Genomic DNA, 21,561 nt, shown 5'->3' with positions numbered 1-21,561 from the left:
AGACCGAGAAAACTAAGTAGGGTGCTTAACACATTGCCTGACTTACAGCGTTAAAATATCCCAAATTATCTCGCTATGTGTACTATTTTAAGCCTTATGTCGGACTGCGTTTGGTTAAATAAACGGCTAATTTGTGTAGTTTCGTCACTTTGTGACTGTGTCGTCTTAGGCTTTATTTTCACAAAATGTTTTATTCTGGCAAAGAAAATGGGGTTCCAATTAAAGCACAGTGTCCTGGTTTCACCCAAAACAACGACCAGCATCACCAGTATAGTCTCAATACCACTTCACCTACATACACTTTCTATAAATAAAATTAATTTTATCGATTTAAAAAAAATCACGAGATCTACTGTAACAAACCACTCTTATAATATATAACATATATGATATATAACCATAAGTTATACAAAAATGTTGTGTCACTAGCATGTGACAACATTTTATTGTTATTAGAATGAATCAACCAGTGTATTCCTATTATAATAATAATAATAATAATAATAATTATTATTATTATTATTATGTGTACATGTACTTACTTACACATGGGTTTGTTTTGTTTTTGTTTCAAAATACATGGATATATTTTAATGAGTAATATATTGAGACACAGGATGGAGATAAGGAGAAAAGTTTACTGCTGTCTCCTATCAGTAAGATAATAAACTGTTTATCTTTCTGTGGCAGCAGGTGGCGCTGTTTCCTCCACCTAAAAAAGGAAATAATTAAATCAAGTTTAATTCTAGATCCATTCTCATATTATTGCTCTCTGTTCTAAAGTTGTTTTCCCAAAGTTTCTCTCAGAAGGGACTTCAATTGAGGTCCCTTTATATAAAGGTCTTTTTTGTCTGTAATAGATGTGCTTATTCCCTTTATTTCTGAGCTTAGCTGCATTTTTAATAGCCACATTTAATTAAATACTTTTATTTTAGGCAGCCAATGCCATGAAAACTAATTTCACCAATGTACACTATGTAATGTCATGTGTTCAGTATACTGTAAGTTGATTGTGTATTAAGTATAAGTAACCAAGTGTACAATAGTTTCCTCCACACTGCAGTGGAGCTAAACGCATACTTTTAAAGTACCTCAGAATAGTATATTAATTGTAGGGATTTCTAGGAAAAAATGCCACTTTCCATCAATTATTCTAACTCCAGTGCATCAGAGCTAGTGAAAGTATTGCAGATGCATTCAAAGACCCTGTCAAATTCTCAACTTCAATTCTGTGCGTGTTGAGCTTAGAGGGGCAGCTTCATTTATTGAAGAAATCTCTGAAATTCCATCAGTAAGTCCACTAAACTAAATGCTTGCTACTGCTGCCACTTTGTGATAATAGATGCACTACAAATTAGGGAGTCATTGGAGTATAAAGCTTTTATAATATTAGAATATATATATATATATATATATTATATATAGTATATATTTTTAACACATTTGTTTTGTTTCTTTATTACTAATAGTCACAGTAACTGATAGACTTTTTAATAATCAAGCGAATAACTGAATACCCGTGCCCATCCCTAATTAATTGTACTGTATGTCTACATGCATTATTTTACCACAAGCCCTCCAACAAGAGATGAAACCAGTGTTTGACACAAGATTTTTATGCTCAAGGATAGTCAATAAATGGCATTTTATAAAAACAAATCAAGTCTGGGACATAAAAACAAAATGACAAAGATATATCACCACTTCCCTTTTATGGCAAGTTATTTTCAACTTTAGAACTACAAAATAAAAAGTACAAACAGCTGAATAGTGAGACTGGAGGTAACGACAGACTACATACCATGATTGTTTTTCCCCATATAAATGGCATAACACTTGGTTGTTTTTCTGTTAATCAGGTCTTGTTTGTTGGTAACTTCATGGGTTAAATGCATATATATGTTTCTTAAGCTTTGTTTGGTTCAACTTCCATCGAGTGGAGTTGAGATGGTTTTCAAAACAATGAGGATTTGTCTAAACATAGGCATTTTACAGCTGTAACTTTCAGTCAGTCCACATTCCTCCATAAACCGGTGGTCAAAAAATTTGCACATCAGATCGCATTTAGAGTTTGTTCCCTAGAAAAAATGTCTTTACAGTACATGACAGACAATGGAGTTGAAAACTATGACGACTCTCTCTTTTTTCTTTTTAAATAGAGTTAACGTTAGAAATCTGTCTGTACTTGGACAAATCATAGGCACACAGAGAATGCCTGTACAGGATGTTTTAAGAAAATAAGATTCTGTCTGTCAAGTGTTTGCATTTGTTCTGCAATGTTCCCATCTTCCTTTGTGCTTCAGATGGTTTAGTGTGTAGTCTTCTTGGGGGTCTTGCCAAATTTAGCATCCAGTCCAAGACCTAAAGTGAGAAAACCAAAGATTGGTTGATTAAGAAGCAAAGGAAGTCTTATCTTACAGACTGGTGTTCACAAGAGGTTGTGTCCAATAAAATAAAAACAACAACAACAATAATAAAAATAAACATAAACACAAAACATGAGGAATCTTTCCTGTCGGCTTTAAATTCAACTCCCCTACAGCTAAACTACTAATATATAATTTACCAGTCAACCAAATGGGTTGCGTGGGATGGCTAAGTAATCCCCAACTGGACCCAATTATTTGTTTTTACAAACAACTGACTCAGGCTATGGATCTTGATGGAATCAGACTTTTAAATGTATTTGATAATGACATAATCCATCACCAATTATACAGTGATGCATGGCATTAACAGCAAAAATGCGAAATAGAAGAGTAATTAACCAACATTGATTCATTTCTCACCCAGGAAAACTAGAATGGTGCCAGACCACTGCATTGAAGTCATGACATTGCCAAACAGAAGAACAGAGCCAAGGATTGTGAAGAACTTCCTCGTTGTGGTGACAATGGAGCAGGTCAGAGGCCCGAAGTACACCACCGTCATGAAAATGAAGGTCTGGAAGACAATTAAAGAAATACTCACACAGTGTAACTTGACGACACAACGCTTGTGTTCTCTTTGTATCAAATTCATAACATTTATGAAAGTACTCTTTTTTTCCTATCACAACACTACACAAATGTAAAATTTTTATTTCTAATACATCTGTTGCATGTCTGTGATTTGAAAAGTGAGCAGCTTTAAGAGACACAAATGTCTTATTTAGAAGCTGTTTATTGATGCTTGATGCATCAAGGAGAAAAGAGATGAGCAACACAGGTTAACGCTGTGGATTGCATTTCAATTCCAAAGGCTGTCCCTTGGGTATTTAAGCCCAAAAGTCCTCACATGGCACACAGACTTTCAATATGGATTCTTATTATCTCTGCCGCACTAGAGACATAGAAAAGGCTATCTATCTTATCAGTTAGGTCAAAGCTATCCTAGAAAGAGATGGTGGGTGTGACCCGTGTACAGACGCATTGCCTAATGCTACATTGAGACCTAAAAAGAAGCCTAATCATAGTAAAAAAAAAAATCAAAAACAGGAAAACAATTCTCAAACAACTTCAGTTCTTCCATCCATCCACTCACCTGCCCTAAAGCACTGGTAAGTCCAAAGAGAAGAATGTTGTAAAAGATGCTGGGGTGGCGTTCAGTAAAATTCAGGAAATCCCACACCTCCCCTGTCCACAACACAGCTGAGAGCAGAGCGGGAAGAAGCAGTAAAAGAAAACAAACATTAATGCAATTTCAAACAACTCGGTCATTGACATTAGTGTCACTCTTTTGTGTGCGTTGTCTTGGCAATGATTAGACTGCAGTGTTTGTAGTTTGAGCACATGACACCACCTAGTGGATGAGTACAGGGACAACACTCAAATGAAGCTTTTTTATTTAACAAATATAAAAGTGACAAACTGACTGCACTGTGGTGAAATATTAAGCCATTTAAAGACTTCATATTATTTAATAGCATTGAAAAACAGACTGAAACTGAATGTGACACAAAACAAACAGTCTTACGGTTTTCTTGTATCATACAGCCCATTAGAACCTAACCTGAAAGTTCCCCTCATTGTATCTCTTTATATGACTATTTTATGGACCCTAATCTCCAGCGTGAACCAAGCCTAACAGCCTGAAACTGTATTTAAAGTTGACAGTGTAACCATTTTATTCTGCAGGCCAGTATTGAATCATACCAAGATGATGTTGATCATTAAGCTTTTCCTCTCCAGCTACAGCTATGCCTGTCAATTTGCCTGATGTGGTTTCAATTGGAATAACACACTCCATGGTTGTAGCACTAGTTGTCACACATATTACATTAGGTGAATCTTTGACAAAGACCATGGTTTACTCACCTAGTCCCAGCACCAGAGTGGACCACATGTTGATGTTTAGCATCATGTGGTTGGGACTCGCCTGGAAGCGAGACCTAATGTGGTCCTGGGTCACACCAGTCAAACCATCCAATGTCAAAGACACCAGCTACAACACCAGAAAACAACAACTACAGCATGAGACCAATGTCCTGGAAATGCCACAGTATCCATGGTTACATGAGCACTTCTGTAACAATGTGTGACAATAATACATGGACAAAAGTGAAATTAATGTATTGTAAAACTTTGTTAACTCACCAGCAGAATCTCCCCAAATCCAAATGCATGGTCGTCTGCCACAGCTGAACTCTTGTTGGGTTTGTAGAGGAACATCGCCACACCACCCACAATCAGCAGCACACACAGATACTTGGCTAGTGGATACTTCTTCCTCAGTATTGTAACTCCAAGCAACATCACTAGAACAATTCAAATTCAAAGAACTTAATTTGTCCCCGAGGGGCAATGTAACGCAAGTAGAGCAGTTGTGCACATTTACAAGAGAGAAACAGAAGAAGAATACATAAACATATCTGTAGAATGTGCTAATCTCGATACTAGATACAATATCAGGCTTTCTTCCCTGAGACTGGAGTACATGAATGGTGAAAAGAGTATACATGTGTGTGAAAAGAACAGATAAGCTCTGCTGTGAGCAGGGAGACATAACCTTAATGTACAAACACAACACACTTTCCAACAACTTTGCCATGAACTCCACACATTGGACAATAGTCTGTTACTTTATCTGTAATCCAAGGTCTGTTCTGGGTGATGTCAGAATATCACGTTTGACAAGTGCTCTATACGCATCACCATAGCGTTGCACATTATTGACAAATTATTACAGCATATTGACACAGATCATAGGAAACAAGCCTGAAGTTATTTCTGTTTAGTGTTATCCAAGTTAATGAAGATATGCATACATATTAGTCAAGTCAACAGGCATGCCAATATGTACAGAGATGTAAATGTGCAATGGTGATAATATCATATCTACCTGGTATGGGCTTGCATGATTTTCCCAGTACCTATCGCAAGAAAAAGTAGAGTTTCGCAATGGAAGAAAAGAAAAATACAATCCAATAAAAAAATCTTAACGGCAGACTCACCTGTGTGGGATAGTTAACATATTGAAGGGCAGAGTTACTGGACACCATGGCTCCAAGGTAAGAGAGGGAACACAATCCATAGAGCCAGCTCGTGGTCTGATCCGGTTTTGAGCTCTCAAAGAGCTGGATCACTGATTTAACAAAAGAAAGATTTCATATTTTAGTGTGAAATATGTTGTATTATATTTTTTTAATAGTAAAAAGTTGTATTTTTCATTTGTCATGTCTTGTACGAGGCATACTCACTGATCTTAGCAAACAGAGCATTGATAATGCACTGGATGAACACCAATGTCCGGGCAAATATAAACTTCTCCTTTTTCTCTCCTTGACCATATTCACCACGGGTACTAGAAAAGTCAGAAAAAACAACATGGTTTTGGTCACAGACAATGATTGTTAAAATGTACACCCCTGGCTATGGAAGGAGCAAGGAAGAAAATGTTTAAGGGTGGGGCCCTTTCATCACTCTTCCAAGATTTAAGACTCTTTCTAGAACAGGAATGGGCACAATGCAGTGTATAAAGACACGTTATTGTGGTTAGTCTTGCTTGGTTGGTTATGTCAGTTTTCCACTATTCTGCGTCTTCTTTGTTACAGAAAACCAGGACAACAATAGTGTTACATAACGAATATGTAAAATGAGTACTGTACTTGTAAAAAGGGTGTTTTACCATGTATAGCAGGTTCAAGCAAACATTTTAAAACCTCATATGATTCCTAATCATTCCTCAGTATTTCTTTTTGACAGATGGCGTTCTCGCAATGTTTTATTTTTCTTTGTTTTTACAGAACATCAAATCATTATGTTGGTTTGTTAACTGATCCCATTGCACTCAGCTGACACTTTGTTTAGTACAACTGTTTAACTTTTTATTAAAACAAATATCAAATTAGCCATTTACAGGGCAATAACATGAATTCATTAATTTAGGTGTGAAGACAACCTGACTGAACGATATGTGGGAAAGCTATTGTATTTGAGAAACTGCTGGTCTACTGGGATTTTCATGCACAACCCTGCCAAGGATTTTAAAAAGATTGGTCAGAAATAGAGAAGATATTCTGTGAGTGCCAATTCTGTGGCTGGAAATGCCGTGTTGATGCCAGAGGAGAATGACCAGATTTAATCAAAACGATAGAGCGGGAGCAGTAAAATAATAATAATAAAAAAAGAACCACTCATTACAACCAAGTTATGCAGAAGGCAATCTCTGAAGGCACACCACGTCAAAACATAGAAGCAGGTGGACTACAGCTGAAGACCTCACCAGGTGCCACTCCTGCATCTTTAGATGTCCTTTGTACCTAATAAAAATGGCTGGTGAGTGGATAGTGTATGTTTGACATACAACATAATCACTATTCCATTAATGGCAGATGATTGATAGAGATGATACATAGAATGGACTTTTAACAGAATATCACTGTAACATTCTCATATTGATTACTTATGTACACACGGTTAAGAAAAAACGACAACTAACTAATAATTAATCTCCATTATAAGATCCTGCACTTTTAAATCTACGTATATGTAATAATTGGGACAAATACGCATGAAACGATTGGTCCAAACACACAAGCACATACAGTATTCATGTATGAGCGAAAGCAGCTCATTCTCCAATGTAAACACACGCTGTTTAGGGTAGCACATGGACATTTCTATTTTTTTATATAGTTACTTACATTGTTTCTTGTAATATTCCATAATAAAAGTAACACACAAAGACTCCGAGGAAGCAAACGATGAACCGTATTCGCATATTATCCCACAGCGAGGCGGGTTTTCCTGCTCCCTTTCCCGTAGCCATGCTGTCCTCCACAAACCCGGGTATGGACAACGACACCACTCCGCTCCCCGCTCCCCTCGCGCCGACGTCCCGCTCCACTATAGCCGATGTCACGAACCCGGAAATGTTGCTCTTGTTTCCTCCCAGCTGTTGATGTTTAAGAGGCCGGAGATTTCTTACAGAGAACAATCCCAAACTGTCCCGTCTTCAGCGAGTATTTGTCCAAATATTGCGAAGAGTAGTTTGAATTGCCGGGACATGTCAAGTCATTTTAATGTTTATTTTGTGTCATCCTATCTCCGGCAGCCAAACTATTAGGTCCGGGACTACTGTTATGTCAACATAATCCTATTGCCAACAGCGGATGTTGACTGTCCGTCGAGTTATGGAGTTATGTCCGCGTCTTCTTCCAAAACCCAAACTTGTAATTAGTGGAATAAATAGATTGCGTCAGGAAGACTGTTTTTTTGGACAAAGGACCCGAGGGTGTCTGTGGCAATGCCTGAAATATTAGAGTTAGAATTGCGACTTGAATAAAACAAACCCGCAAGATATGCTAAATTCGCGTAAGTCCACGGCGCTGCACTTTGTTTTCAGAAATAAACGCGGTCACGCCAATGTCGGGTTGTTGTTTTTTTGCAACGTAGCTTTTCGAAGGTTGCTATTAGAAAACAAGGGGTCCTTCCTTTAAAAATGTCGCCTGGCCTTTTGTCGTCCAAGGATGTGGATTCCATTCATTGGCCCGTGTTCAGTGACACGCCGGCGAACAGACAGCAGTGGCACGCTGCACAGTGGGGTACGGGTGGAGGTCCATGGTGGAGGTGCCCTAATGTACAAAAACGCCGAACGTTAAAGGGATATTTCGGATTTTTGAACATTAAGTTGTATGGCACAGACCCCAGGAGTAGTTCCACTGAAAATTATTATCTACACTTGGCCCCCTGTACTCCTGCTATTGGATGTGTTTTCTGTGATCAGACATTGATCGGATAACACTTCACCACATGGATATATCTCCAGTGTACACATTAAGATCTGATTGCTATCCAATCCCCTACACAGCCCCCCACCCCCTCCATCACTCCCCTTTCTAATTTTTGCCCCCACCCTTTGTGTATATACGTTTTTTAAAAATCACATAGAAAATATTCTTAGGGATCCAGAAATATTGGTAAATTTATTTTCATTACAATAGTAACAACACATTTAACATGTTTAAATGTTATCACCATTACAAATTAAGCAATTAAGCCCTAAATAACCATGAGTTGATTAATACATTATGTAAAAAATTTATTTAGTCAAATAATGTCCACGATTTGTCAACAGAGATTGTGTAAACGTGAAATACTGGATTAACCGTTAATAAATCCTTCAGCCATGTATATCACAAATCAAATTTTACTTTACAGATCACACATTCTTTGTACATTTTGAATTTTTGTTTTGGCCTGTTTCAAGTAGCTCCTTATTTCTGTCTTTTGGAAAACAAAGACATGGTTTAATATATTCAAACAATAACACGGAGGGAATTATCTCTTCATCAAATTGAATGGTGAAACATTGACATTCTCCAACCAGACTCAGGCTGACCAGATGCTCAGTGTGGCCCACTCAAAATCTTAAAAAGCACAGTTTGGTATAAACACTGCCAGCTGTAGGCAAGTAAAGCTAATAAAACACCCATCACTGTGTGTAATTGACACATAAATACAAGTCACTTTCTATAGTGAATACTAACACAGTATCCCTTAAAATACAAAAATATATATCTAGCTAGAAATACATTTGTAGAAAAGTGGACCACTGTAAACAGCAGGTCAAATCATATGAAAACGTCAGGAGGAAACCCATCAACTATTCTGTTTTTCAACAATGAAGTCTGTTGAATTAAGCTGAAACATCCTCTAAATGTGTCCATGCTTTACTAAGGATGTTGTCTTCAGTAGTTAGCTGTGGGCGACTGGACTTGTTTGAGTTGAAGACGTTTCACCTCTCATCCAAGAGGGTTCTTCAGTTCTGACCAGCTCGTGGGAAGAACCAGACATTTAACCTCTGGAGGCTGAAACTGGTCTAGAGAGTCATTAAGTAGAAACATGCAGATTATTCACCACTCCCAGTTTCAGGTTGTTGGTTTCACCTGAAACAAGGTATGAACGGGTCGTTAGGTGGGTCACCTGAGAGGCAGAGACTACTACTGTGCAAGCATCGACTTCACTGTTGCTGTTATGCGTTTGCTTGTTGATTCTTTTTGGAAGAGAGTTCAGGCCAGCATTGCAGGTGGCTGATAGCCCACCTCCTCTGTTGAGTGATGGTTTCTCCAGGTTAACATACTGTAGATGCCTTTCTTCACTCCTCTTTCAAACCATCTGTCTTCCTTGGCCAGAATGTGAACATCCTCATCCTCAAAAGAGTGTCCCTTGTCCTTCAGATGTATAAGTGCACAGCTGAGTCCTTTCCAGATGAGCTGGCTCTTCTGTGCTGAGGCGGTTACGACATCTGGGGATTTTGTCCTTATGATGAACCAGTTTATATCTTAAAGTGTTGCAGGGTTTGAATTCATTTTCTCAGAGACAATAGAGTTTCTAAACAATAGAAAGAAAATAATACTCATGTCAACATGTGCACTAAGTGCTTGACTTTTTTGGACTGAATTCACTTAAGGTGGTAGTAAAAATCATCCCTGCAGACGGCAGTCTTTGTCTGAGCTGTTGTTTCAAAATGTCAGTCATACATAAAACATTTCCAGCATTCAGAAATATTTCCTGAGCTTGTCATTGTCAAGTGCTCATGTAGAGTAATTATCATCTGAATCCACACTCACACTCCAGGGCTAAGAAACAATCAGCAAAGCAGCCACATTTTAGGTCAATATCAGTTTTCAGTATGATGAAAAATAGATGCCTGATCTCAAGGTCTCTTATTTTGATCACAGGGATCACGTCATGTTACAGCAGCGACGACCCAGGTGAGCGCCACATACCCCACATGCAAAACACAGCCAGTTACTCCAGGTTTTGGCTATTGCAGTGTGGTTTAGTCCAGAGGGGATCTGCTCCCATGTCCACCTATTGCATGCCGAGGTGCCTGGTTGGAGAGGCTTGACCTGGACAACCAGTGACAGGAGAGACTGACAGACCACGGAAGAGGAGGTCCATGGAGGGCAGGAGGGGCTTCAGAAGACTGACAGGGCAGAAAGCAGAGCCTCCGTGGGGCGTAAAGTTCACTTTATTGGGGTCAGGACAGGACGGCTGCAGGAGAGGCTCATCCTGACAAGCAGACCTGGAGGTAAAGAAAGTGGAGAGAGAGCAGCGGGGTCAGTTGTATCTTGTAGCTTGTTTTCAAATTGCAATGTTAACCCCAATCATCGTCTCCCCATTCTCTATCACAGCAGCTATTCACCCCCTTCAACGGCGGATATTCAATGCATCAATATAAGAACAGTTTCTCCCCACATCCCTATGTAGTAAACCTGTGATACTAAACACTGTCTGTAACTGCTCGGTAAAGACGTCATATGTAAGAATGTGGCCAAAAACGCTTACTACATTCAAATTCAAAATACAGAGGTCTTTTAGGTTTCGTTTTCTCCACCATTGTAGCTCAGACGTACTGTAACTGGCAACCCGTGGTCGCTCGGCAGCTGAGAATCTACTGACTGCAATGATTGGTAGACGGCGGTAGGTGGCGCCACATGGCAAAACATGATTTCAAAACATAAACATGATTGCAGTCTGCAAAATATTTTTTTAATGCAAATATTTTGTCTGTACTGTTGTTGTTGGTGAGTTCAGTTTGTTATATGAACATTATTCCTGAGTCTCTGTGACATATTAGGAGGATTTTAAGATCAGTTGCTTTAGATTTATTACATAATGCATCTTTAAACATTGTTGTCAAATATAATCTAAGCAAACTGTTAATTGCAATAAATGCAAATACTGTGCATAACTATCCAGTTTGTGTTTTATGTACCTTTGCACTATTGTATTAATATTTACAATGACACAAATTATTTTTGCTGCTATCTACTTATATTTACGTTTATTTTAATCTATTTTCATTCTGAAAAATCTTCTTGTAGCTGTATCTGTGAATCTAAAGCCTGCCCCACACTCAAGGATTTTCAAAAACATGGGCGACCAGAGACACAACAAACTTTGTAACCGCTTTTTCATGTTTTAATTCTGAGAAAGCAAAGACTAGATGATTCAGTCGATGCAGGACCACACACTTGGTGTTTAGCAAACTATTAGAAGGAGTCTAGAGAAGTAAAGTTTTGTGCTGAAGCCCTCCAGCTGCACATTCCGGCTGTGATAACATATCTCTACATCATCTATATCATGATATTCTGATCTGTAAAGCGACACTTACAATCCCTCATCACAAACTGGAACTAGCTCACAGCCTTCTGGTTGTTCACGTTGGAAGGAGTAGGTTTTATTGGGCCGAGGGGACGAGGAGCAGGACTGCAGCAGAGGAGGAGCCAGTGCAAATGAAGGAAGCAGCTTAGATGGAGAAGGACACAGGGTCTCACAGTCCACCGGCTCTGTACACAGGATCAGAAATAATCAAGTATTGTCAATAACAACCAAAACAAAAATTGAATTTCCAAAAATAATGTAATGACGGCTGACCTGGTTCTCCCATGGGACAGGGAGACTGGGATGGTGACAAAGGTAGTGGATTCAAAGTAAGAGGTGAATTTGAAGGTGACAGAAGAGTTGGATCTAAAGGACACGGGGACGGACAAGGAGAGAGGAGGGAAGGATCCAGGGGCCCCGGAGATGGTTCACTCTGAGAGCTGCTACTGCATCTCTGCACTGGGACAGGAGCCCTGTGGCCATCAGGAATATCCAGAATCTGTGATAATCAGTCAAGTAAAAAGGGTCAGACATAAAAAGCTAAAAGACACAAAATCAAAGAGCAAGAGAACTAAAACGTAGGTGTAATTTGAGTCATTTCTTTTTTTTATAACCTCGTGCTCATCGTCAGGTTTCTCAGACACAAACACCTCTTCCAGCTCCAGGTTGAGACCTTCAACACTGCGTCGCAGACGCGGTGCAAGTCTGTTCAGTGGTATCAGGGGCACTGTCTGAAGAACAAATATGACACATTTAGGATGAATCTGGGCTTGAATCTGCATTTACAATAACTGTATCAATACAGTGTTGTGTGGTTAATTATGTGGTTAACTGTAATGTGTATACTAATATTATATAATTGCAAGGTACAGTATGTAAAATTTCAGCAACATTTATTGGTGAAGTGCATTAAAATAGAATATTTCAGCAGGAAAGTGACAGACAATAAAATCAGTACAAACAATTGTACGATTGTTAATTGACAAATAAACAAATATTGCACATACTGTAAAGGAATATTGCACATGGCTCAAGATTGTATGTTAAGCATACAGCCATAATGGTGAACCATAGACAAGGACATAAAAAACTGTCCTTGACTCTGTTTGTTAAAGACTTTATGCTCCTAGTTAACGGCCTTGGTGGGAGCAGTCTTTGATAATTCTCCCGGCTCTGTTTGGACACCTGGAGCCGGAGATCTCCTCCAGTGAGGGAAGACGACAGCTGGTGGTTTTTCTGTGACGTACAACGTTGCAGCTGAATATCTCTCACCTCACCCTTCCCTTCCCAGTGTGTTGGAGAAGCTGCCCTCAGTTATCAACCTCAAATCTCAAATTATGTTTAGTTTGTCCATTGTGAGCTAATGTAAAAACACGGTGGTCCAAAATGGTGGCCTCCACAGAATTGACTTTGCTCCTGATATGAATATAAAAGGCTCATTGTGGGGTATTTCTCAGGTTATCAAACATACATACATATATACATTCATCCATATTTTATCTTCATCTTTATCTTGTGTGACATTACAAATGGAGCTGTTAAAAGTCTCTGACTAACAATGAAAGTATTCATCTCATTTCTTTCTCTCCAAGTACTTCAGCCCATTCCATGTCTGCTCTTTTCTCTCTCTATGGTTTGAATGGTACAGTGTGATGTTTCAAATTGTCTCTCAGTGATGACACGTGAGTGACACAGGAGCGTCGATGACAGTCGCTCCTAAGAAAAGCACCAGTGGTTTTTTTATATCCCTGTTACTGAGCTCTTCCTGTTCTGCCTGTGAGACGCAGTCTGGTGTTTGTATCTATGGTGAAAACGGTCCTACGAAGGAAGAAGAGCAATGTTCTACCTGAGTGACGCCTGTCACATGACCTCCTGGCATGTGGCGGTGGTGGGGGTGCTCGCACCCCACTGAGGGAGGGACGTGGCGGGAGCGCTTCTGCAACTGGTGCCTCAGCTTGGCCACCTGAGGGCAGAGCGGTGAACAAAATGAAAGTCGTTCCTTCTGAAAAGAGAAGAGGTTACACATTTTTCCCCCTGGAGCCGTTTTTAGTTTCATGCTATGAGTGAGACGCTGCAGAATAAAAATGAATAAATAAAACTGTGGAGTGAGAAACAGATTAGATCCATGACCTGCTGTTATTATGGACTGAAATACTTGCCTCCCTCAGGTGCTCTGCACTGCCCCACGATGCTGAGCGCTTGTGTCCACCAGCACTTCTCCTTCCCGGAGTCTCCTCTGCCCAGGAACTTGGAGTCTTTAAAAAAATACAAATAAAAAGGCAGAGCATTAAGACAAGAAAAGGCATTTAAGACATTTTTATTTGGAAAGAATCTCTGGAAGTATTTTCTATTCAAACCTAAGGATGGGAATTGGTATCGTTCAGTATTGTCTGAAACTGATCAAAATCACGTAGAGGTGTTTATTTCTTCTATTTGGGAGATAAATATTTGTTACACATTTGAAAAAATATGCCTTTGAAATGACTCAAAGACAAATTTGATCGCTCAAAAACTGTAAGACGAGATAGATTTTGTAGCATTGGTGCAAATTCGCCAAAAACGCCTGAAAGTTTTTGCTTTCAATCCAAAATTGCGGCCTTCCTGTAGGATTCACAGGACACTTGTCATCAATTTTTATTTAGGGCCCAACCTAATGAACCTAATGTACCAAGTTTCATTCATGTACGTTAAACCCGACAGGAGATGACCTTCTAGCACTTTTTTTTGCGTCCCTCCCACTTCCAATTTTCCACACTTTTTCCTAAAACGAATTTGACACACAATCGTTCACCAGGTCTGACATGGTTGCAAAAATCTGTGAGTTTTGGGGCATGGGAAAGGCCTGAAAAACGCAATTTATTCCGTGGAATAATAATAATAATAAGAAGAAGAATTCCTGTTGCACATTCATGCTAGAACCAACTTCATAGTTCATAAATGGTCTAAAATAACAGTATCGGACTAATATTGTAGATACTTGAGTTTGTGATATCAGTATCATACACAAAAAAAGTGGTATTGTACCATCTCTTATTCAACCCAGTGAACTATAATCAACTGTGATAGTGGAGCCCCACAGCTGTCTTACACACCTGCCCAACAACAGCTGTGCAGAAGAAGAAGCCAAAGAAAAAACCACGATGAGCTGTAAAACAGCTTCACTTCCACACAAACAAGCGCAAACACCCAAACCACATTTGCCTTAAAGACTATAAATACAGAGCGACTATCAGCATTCCACACTTCAATGCACTAACATATAATCACACATACAGCTGTTATATACAAAACTGTAGAGGGACAAAACAGGAACCAGTTTTTGTGCGCTTCTTTTCAAAACTCACAACTCTCTAACTTCCTCATGCCACTCATATATGTCTGTACCGATTTCTTCACTTTGACTCTGGATCTTCTACCAGTGGGAGTCTGGGTGGCCGCTGCCACTTGTTGGTTGGGTGCAGGTGAGTGGAAATTCATCATCACCAGGTGAAACCCAGACGGTGGTGAGCGACAGCTTCTCAGCAGTTCTGGTGTTCTTCACCACCTCCTCAGAGTCCACTGCTTCAGACGCTCGCTAACAATCTGAGCCACTCACTGGTGTCCATGACATTCACGAGGTGGCTAACATTACACCCAGTCATGTAGCTCTCGCTGCCTGCAGCACAGTTATGTCACAGCTCTCTGTCCCCCAGAAAACTCAGCCTGTTTTTTTTTTTTCAAGTGTCGGCCCCACAGCTCAGAGAAATCTGGCCGGCGCCGCAGCTGCCCGCAGGTAAACACCAGCTCCCATCTTCTGTTCGGTCCAGTCGGCTCGGACGCAGCCCATCGCCAAGGCTTCAGAAGTCAAAATGCAGCATGCAGTCAGTCATACAGTGACATTGGTGTAGAGTTACAGCTGCCACCTCCCCATCGCCCCCAGCACCAACAACCACACCCTCCACAAAACATGACCAGAGTATCATGGAACACAGATCTATAAAAAGACTCAAAGGTAGCACAGCATTTGGATCGCATGGCTAATGTTTCCAAGCTTTGGCGATTCATTCAAGGTTTGCTCAATTCCTGCTTGCAATGTGAACACAATAACAGCGAAAGAGCTGCTGCAAAGGTAAAAAAAAAGAATCCTCATCTTTAAACAGCTGGAGGAACTGATTAGTATCTCTAAACAACTTATGGATGGAGTGCCATGCAGTTTTGGACATGAATCTCACTGACTTCAATCATCATTTTTCCTCTGGCATCAGTTTGAGATTCACATTTGTGTTTACTTTATTGATCATATCATACCATTATATCATATTTGATTTTTTTTTCGTCAAGCTTCAGTCCACTATTTTTCTGAATTATACATTAACAACATGTTGCAGCATTATGACACATGTTGATTAGTCAGTTATTAACCAATAACTACATTAACCGCAAACTGTTTTGATGAACGATTAATCGGTGCAAGTCTTTTAAAAAAATATCTTTTTCAGCTTCATAAATGTGAATATTTTCTGGTTTCTTTGCTCCATATCACAAAGAAATAAATAACACTGAATTATTTAGTTTTTTTTGGACAAAACAAGTCATTTGAGAATGTCATCATCAAAATTTTTCAACATTTTATGACATTTTATGAACCATTGGGTTCGGGTCGATTAATCGAGAAAATAATTGACATATTAATGGATTATGAAAATTATAGTTAGTTGTAGTCCTACTGCGTGAATCACACTCTCCTGTTTTATCACTAAATGTCATACATTTTAGGGTTCATACTTTTTTTCTTTGGATGAATATCTTCTGAATATTATGAAAATGCTTTGTCTTTGTGAATTTTACTGTTACTGTCAGTTATTGTGTTGTCTATCATATGGTTTGTTTCCAGTGAGTATGTAGTCCATTTTTCTTTAAACATTTCTGTCATAGAGCATAGTATAATAATAAAAAATAACGTAATAAAATGTGTTTGTTGTATTTTTGCAACTTGCAATTTCAAATTGAAAACAATTTACAGTTCAGCCCTTGTCCTGATCAGAGAAAAAAAAGCTTCAAAAGAACAAAAAAAAACAAGCAGTTATATCATCTGAAGTCACGTAAAGGAACTGTGGTAGAAGGGCAGGGTGGTTGTGTGCATGCAAGTGTGTGTGTGTGTGGTTGAGGAGAATGCTGGGGGATGGGGTGTCTGTATAAATGAGGTCAGGCAGGGTCTGTTCCTCACAATGGAGGCAAAGGGGGTTCGTTTGGGTTAAAACCGTGTCAGGAGCGAGGAGACGAAGCTGCGGAGCTTGGTGATGGGAGTCGGGGCTTTGTGCACTAGTTAAGAGCAGATACAGTTTTGGGGGGGGGGGGGGTTGGCAGAAAGGGAAGAACAGCAGACTTTGAAGAAGAACAAAAACGACTATTTCCAGTTGGCTGCCTTCTACTCACAGGGTGGAAATGGAACCACCAGACACCTGCAGCGCTAACATCAGATATCATGTGCTCTACAGAAAAGCTTCACATTCAAGAAAAGTGTCCGACTCTTATCATATCTCAACATGCAGCAACAGCTTGTACAGAAGACAGTTTGTGACGGATATTCACCTGCGTGGCTTTGTTACTGACACAGGTAACAGCCGCCATGCCCTCGGCCTCTTTGGGCCACTGGCCCTGCAGATACGGTCCAACGATGGCATCTAAAGACAGAGTTCTGCGGATCGTGGGTTTGGGAGGACGAGCCGCAGTCCTGTCTGCTGTTTTGGAGACAGACGTAAAAAACACATTAAGTCAGTTAGTGTGTCAGGGTTGTGCAAGTCCTCATCCAGTACAAGTCCAGACTATTTCTGCCTCACAGAAGTCTGCTAGAAACTTACTCTGGGCTGATCATATTTAGCTTGTAGTGACGCTCAACGTGAAGGCTGTGAATGCAGCTGTCTGCTAAATACTATTTTATAACAACAGTGGTAATTGTTCACAAAATTGCTCCCAGGCTTCCTCCCCACCATTATTCATGCAGTTTGTCAAGTCGTGTAAGTTCATTTGTGCGTGTGTGTTGGCAGCTCATCGTAAACTCAGGCAGATGTGGAACAAGTTTTTGACCTTGAAACAAAGACATCCAGGTGTGGGAATCGCAAGTATACGCCACGATACGATACGCGATACATGGTCCGCGATAGCAATAATATCAAGATGCAACGATTCTGTGATAATCAATATATTGCAAGACAATCATATATTGATGCATCACGATGTCTGTCGAACTGAAGAAAACAAAACGTCCGTGAAAAGTTAAAAGTGCAGGATTTCTCTATTTATTCACAACATGGAGAGCAAAGTGCATAAAGTCTATGTATTGAACGTGGGTAGAGCATCTTTCTCCACCATTATCCCGCTACTAACTACCTCTTCTTCAGGTAACTTCCACCCAAGTTTCCCTCAATCATTTGAGCAGTAGCAGGAACTGTTTACTTTTGAGCACCATCATTTGTTAATTAAAATTTCAATATTTGCTCTTTTATATCGATTATCAACGACAATTATTGACCCACTCCTAGTTTATGCAGGTACTCTTGTTAGAGGTTACTAAAGCCTTTCCCCCTAAGCTTGATTCTAACTAATGAAAGTGTCCAGTGTGTAACATTTAAAAGAGTTTATTGGCTTTGAAATAGTCCTCGACTTGCTTTTCAGAGGTTTCCACAGCAGCACGTACAGACAAACGCTCACACATGTTCCATCATGTTTTAAAATGGAAGTTTACCATGCAAACTAAAATGAAAAACATCCTCTCTAAAGCGCTGACGTGCTTGGGAAAAGGGAGTGGTGAGTGGAGTCGTCCCCACATGGCACTGCTCCGGCACGGTCGCCAAACCAAATTTTGGTTTGTGTTCACACTGCGGCAGTCCACCCTGTTCCACTGTCGTGTTTAATTCATGTATAGCATTGATTAACTCCCGCCGTTGATGACGTACGGTGGTGGATCTTTGGTAATGGGGTGTGTGAACGCGGGCTGGTTTACTGTGCTTGCAATCTTTTCTTACACACTTGACCTTTAGTGCCTGACCCTGACCTTAACCGAACCACAATTCACATTTTTCCTCTAATCTAAACCAGTAACTCAGAAATTAGGTTCTGCCTCATTAGGACCAAAGTCTGGTCTTAATGAGGTCAATGTTTATACCAGAAAATGTCCTAAAAAGGAAACAATATTTTGTGCACTCACAAGCACACACACATCCTCTATGCTGTCATCAGGTTACCCAGGTTACAGGGCAGACAGGATGTATAAATAAACACCACTACATGCAAATGTGACTTTCATGGACATGGTTAAAGACCAAACGCAGTAGAACAAAGACGCCTTTAAGGCGGCTGCTGTGTTAGCATGAAGCATGCAGCAGGTCAGAGTGCACAGGGGGAGACCGAGTGTCCAAATAACACCGGGAGAGGCTTCATTGTTGGCTCAACTTTCTCACCGTGTAGCTGTTTGTTTTATTTAGACGGCAGATCGAGTGCAGATCTGGTTTGAATAAACGTTATAAAAAGTGCAGTTTGCTATTTCATAGCACGAGTTTGCACTGTCGTCGTTGCATCAAGACAACAAACACTTTTGTCAAATAAAAGTGTGCTACAATCAGCACATGTTGAAGTTAAAAAAAAAACACTGTTGCTCTCTTTTAATAACATGCAGCCAACAAAATGATCTTTCCATGATAGAATAGTATTCTCTGGATTACCAATTAGCCATTTCGTCAAACGAAAATCCACAAAAGGACAATCCCATTTTCTCAGAGCCTCATTTTCTTCAGAGCATACAGGCTAAACCTACTTACAAATAAAGATGTATGTATGAAAGAAAGGCATACAATATTTGCTGTGTAGGAATTAGAACAAGTACATGTTTGGCAGTTTTGCCTAGGGCTGAACAATGAATCGTCAGATATTGTCCTGACTGATGTTTACACATCATATTCTACAGTCTCACAAATCTGCACTAATATCACACAGTAATCATTTTAAATGTGTTATTCAAATGAAAATGAGAATTATCTTAATTATTAAAACTACCATTACCCTGTCATATCATGAATCATACCGCAGTGACAATTTCAAAATTGTCCTGACTGGAAAATGACTAATGGAAAGCGATTAATCGATTTCAAGTTGGTTCTGATTTGTTTTCTGTCAAACAAGAGATTAGTGAGTTATTCTTTGACACCAATTCTTCTTTCTTTGATGAATTACAGACAGCTAAAGTAAAAATACTCAGTTACTGTGCTGAAGTACAAAATTGACTTTGTACTTTACTTTGTTATTTATATTTATAGAAACTTTTACTTCTAAAACTTGGCAAATTACTTTTGACACATAAGTACAGTAAAAGTCATATACTTTAAGGCTTTTACTAAAGTAATATTATTTTTTATTTTTTTTGTGACTTCAACTTCTCCCAAAGTCATTTTCTGGTAGCACTCAAGTATCCCTTTAAGGTATTTTGGTGAGACCGTGTACAGAGAAGATAAATCTATGTTGTTGTTGGACAGAAAGAACAAAGTTAAACCCCTGAGCATTGGTGCCATCTGTTTTAGGATTAATGGTGATACATTGACACCAAACACTGGCCCACATGGAAGTGGATGCATGAATTTGGAGTGACCCCCTGCTCCCCCCCCCCCCCCTCTTCCTCCCCCTCCTCCTCCTCAGTGAGCGTGGATTTACCAGTCTTGACCTCTCTGCTGAGAAGTGCTGCGCCTCTCTGGAGCTGGTATGGCACTGTGGCTTTGAGGGGATGCAGGCTGGGGTTGCTGCACCCCCGAGGAGCTCCTCCACTTCTGCCGGACATCCCCCACTCTGCTCCCACGGCCGGACTCAGATTATACACGCACACACACACACGCACACGCACACACACGCGCGCACAGTTCTTTTTCCTACTCTTCTCTCGTTGTTGCTGCTGCTGCTCTTCTCTCCCTCCACACTCACTCGATCCACAGAGATGATCCACAGCAGTGCGTGGGCCTCTTCTCGTGCACCCTGTCTGAGCTTTCTTTTGTGATGATGAAGATGAAGACCATGATTTGCGGCCACACAGCACAGCTTATTCCCAAGTTTGCAGCAGAGTGAAACTTGCAGCTCACTTCATGAAAAGTTCTCCTTCCTTCTCCATGTTGAAGCGAGAGGAGCAGGAGGACAGACGGACAGACAGACGGACGGACAGACAGCTTACTCGTCAGTCTCAACTGTGCGCAAACTACTGACAACACATTCACAACAGCTCAACCTGTGTACATATCGCGTTGAGGGCAACACCTACAGCAACGAGCTGATTGGCTGCTGCAGAATACTACTAAGCTCTCATTGGCCATTGCATCTGTCCGTCATGTAAAAGCTGGGGGGAGAAAAAAAAACTTGAAGTTTCCACCCACTCTGCTGAATTTTCTTTCTTCTTCCACGATGTCGAACATGCCTCTTCTTCCACTCCTCCCCCTCAAACCCACATCCAAATCCCACTCTATTCACTGTGTGCGTGTGTTTTTGTTACTACTTTAGGACCTTTTCTGGTACCAGTATAGTCCTCATGTGGACCAAAGCCTGGTTCTAATCATGTAGAACCTCATTCCTGAGGCTCTGGTTCAGGTTTGAATTAAAAAAAAAAAAAAACCCTCCAGTGTGTAACTTCTGTCGCCTAAACACTCAGTAGGTTTACATGTTTAAGTCAGATTAAGACAATAATTTGGTTTTCTTAATGCCATGTAAGCATGTTAGTCCGACTAAAATCGAGCCAGTCTTAGTCGGACTAACATACCTGGATAATGTGATTCATAGTCTGATTACTCCTGCATGTGTAAGGTTTCAGACAAAGTGATTTGCTGCTGTATCTCTATATGCTGTATTAATATATTAGCTGTTATGCTTGTTGCACCTTCATTCATGATAATAAAATACATATATCAGACACATAATAAAATTATAAAATATAAAAACCATTGCTATTCTGAGAAACTGT

The 21,561-nt window shown here is 39.9% G+C and overlaps 2 protein-coding genes across 3 annotated transcripts; both read right to left on the bottom strand.

Annotated features, from left to right (window-relative positions):
* Positions 1-1,684: 1,684 nt before the first annotated feature.
* On the bottom strand, positions 1,685-7,593 carry slc35b1 (solute carrier family 35 member B1). Its single transcript, XM_083896266.1, has 9 exons — positions 7,124-7,593; positions 5,678-5,781; positions 5,432-5,562; positions 5,320-5,350; positions 4,575-4,735; positions 4,296-4,422; positions 3,523-3,629; positions 2,790-2,943; positions 1,685-2,361 (listed from the first exon to the last, which is right to left on the bottom strand). The coding sequence occupies exons 1-9, from the start codon at positions 7,246-7,248 to the stop codon at positions 2,309-2,311; spliced, it is 993 nt and encodes a 330-aa protein (XP_083752392.1). The 5' UTR covers positions 7,249-7,593; the 3' UTR covers positions 1,685-2,308.
* Positions 7,594-8,387: 794 nt separating this feature from the next.
* On the bottom strand, positions 8,388-20,646 carry fam117aa (family with sequence similarity 117 member Aa). Of its 2 annotated transcripts, XM_083896120.1 has the most exons (8): positions 20,274-20,646; positions 17,163-17,311; positions 13,751-13,846; positions 13,438-13,554; positions 12,206-12,322; positions 11,865-12,090; positions 11,602-11,776; positions 8,388-10,509 (listed from the first exon to the last, which is right to left on the bottom strand). In XM_083896120.1, the coding sequence occupies exons 1-8, from the start codon at positions 20,395-20,397 to the stop codon at positions 10,296-10,298; spliced, it is 1,218 nt and encodes a 405-aa protein (XP_083752246.1). In that variant the 5' UTR covers positions 20,398-20,646; the 3' UTR covers positions 8,388-10,295. The 2 variants fall into 2 exon arrangements, with proteins under 2 accessions (XP_083752246.1, XP_083752245.1); XM_083896119.1 differs by lacking the exons at positions 17,163-17,311; positions 20,274-20,646 and adding an exon at positions 14,976-15,420.
* Positions 20,647-21,561: the final 915 nt, after the last annotated feature.

The sequence above is a fragment of the Microchirus variegatus genome (genome assembly GCF_963457635.1).
Source record: "Microchirus variegatus genome assembly, chromosome: 10".
NCBI classification, from domain to species: Eukaryota; Metazoa; Chordata; class Actinopteri; order Pleuronectiformes; family Soleidae; genus Microchirus; species Microchirus variegatus.
Note: the sequence above shows the minus strand (reverse complement) of the source record. Positions and strands in the feature narration are given on the sequence as shown.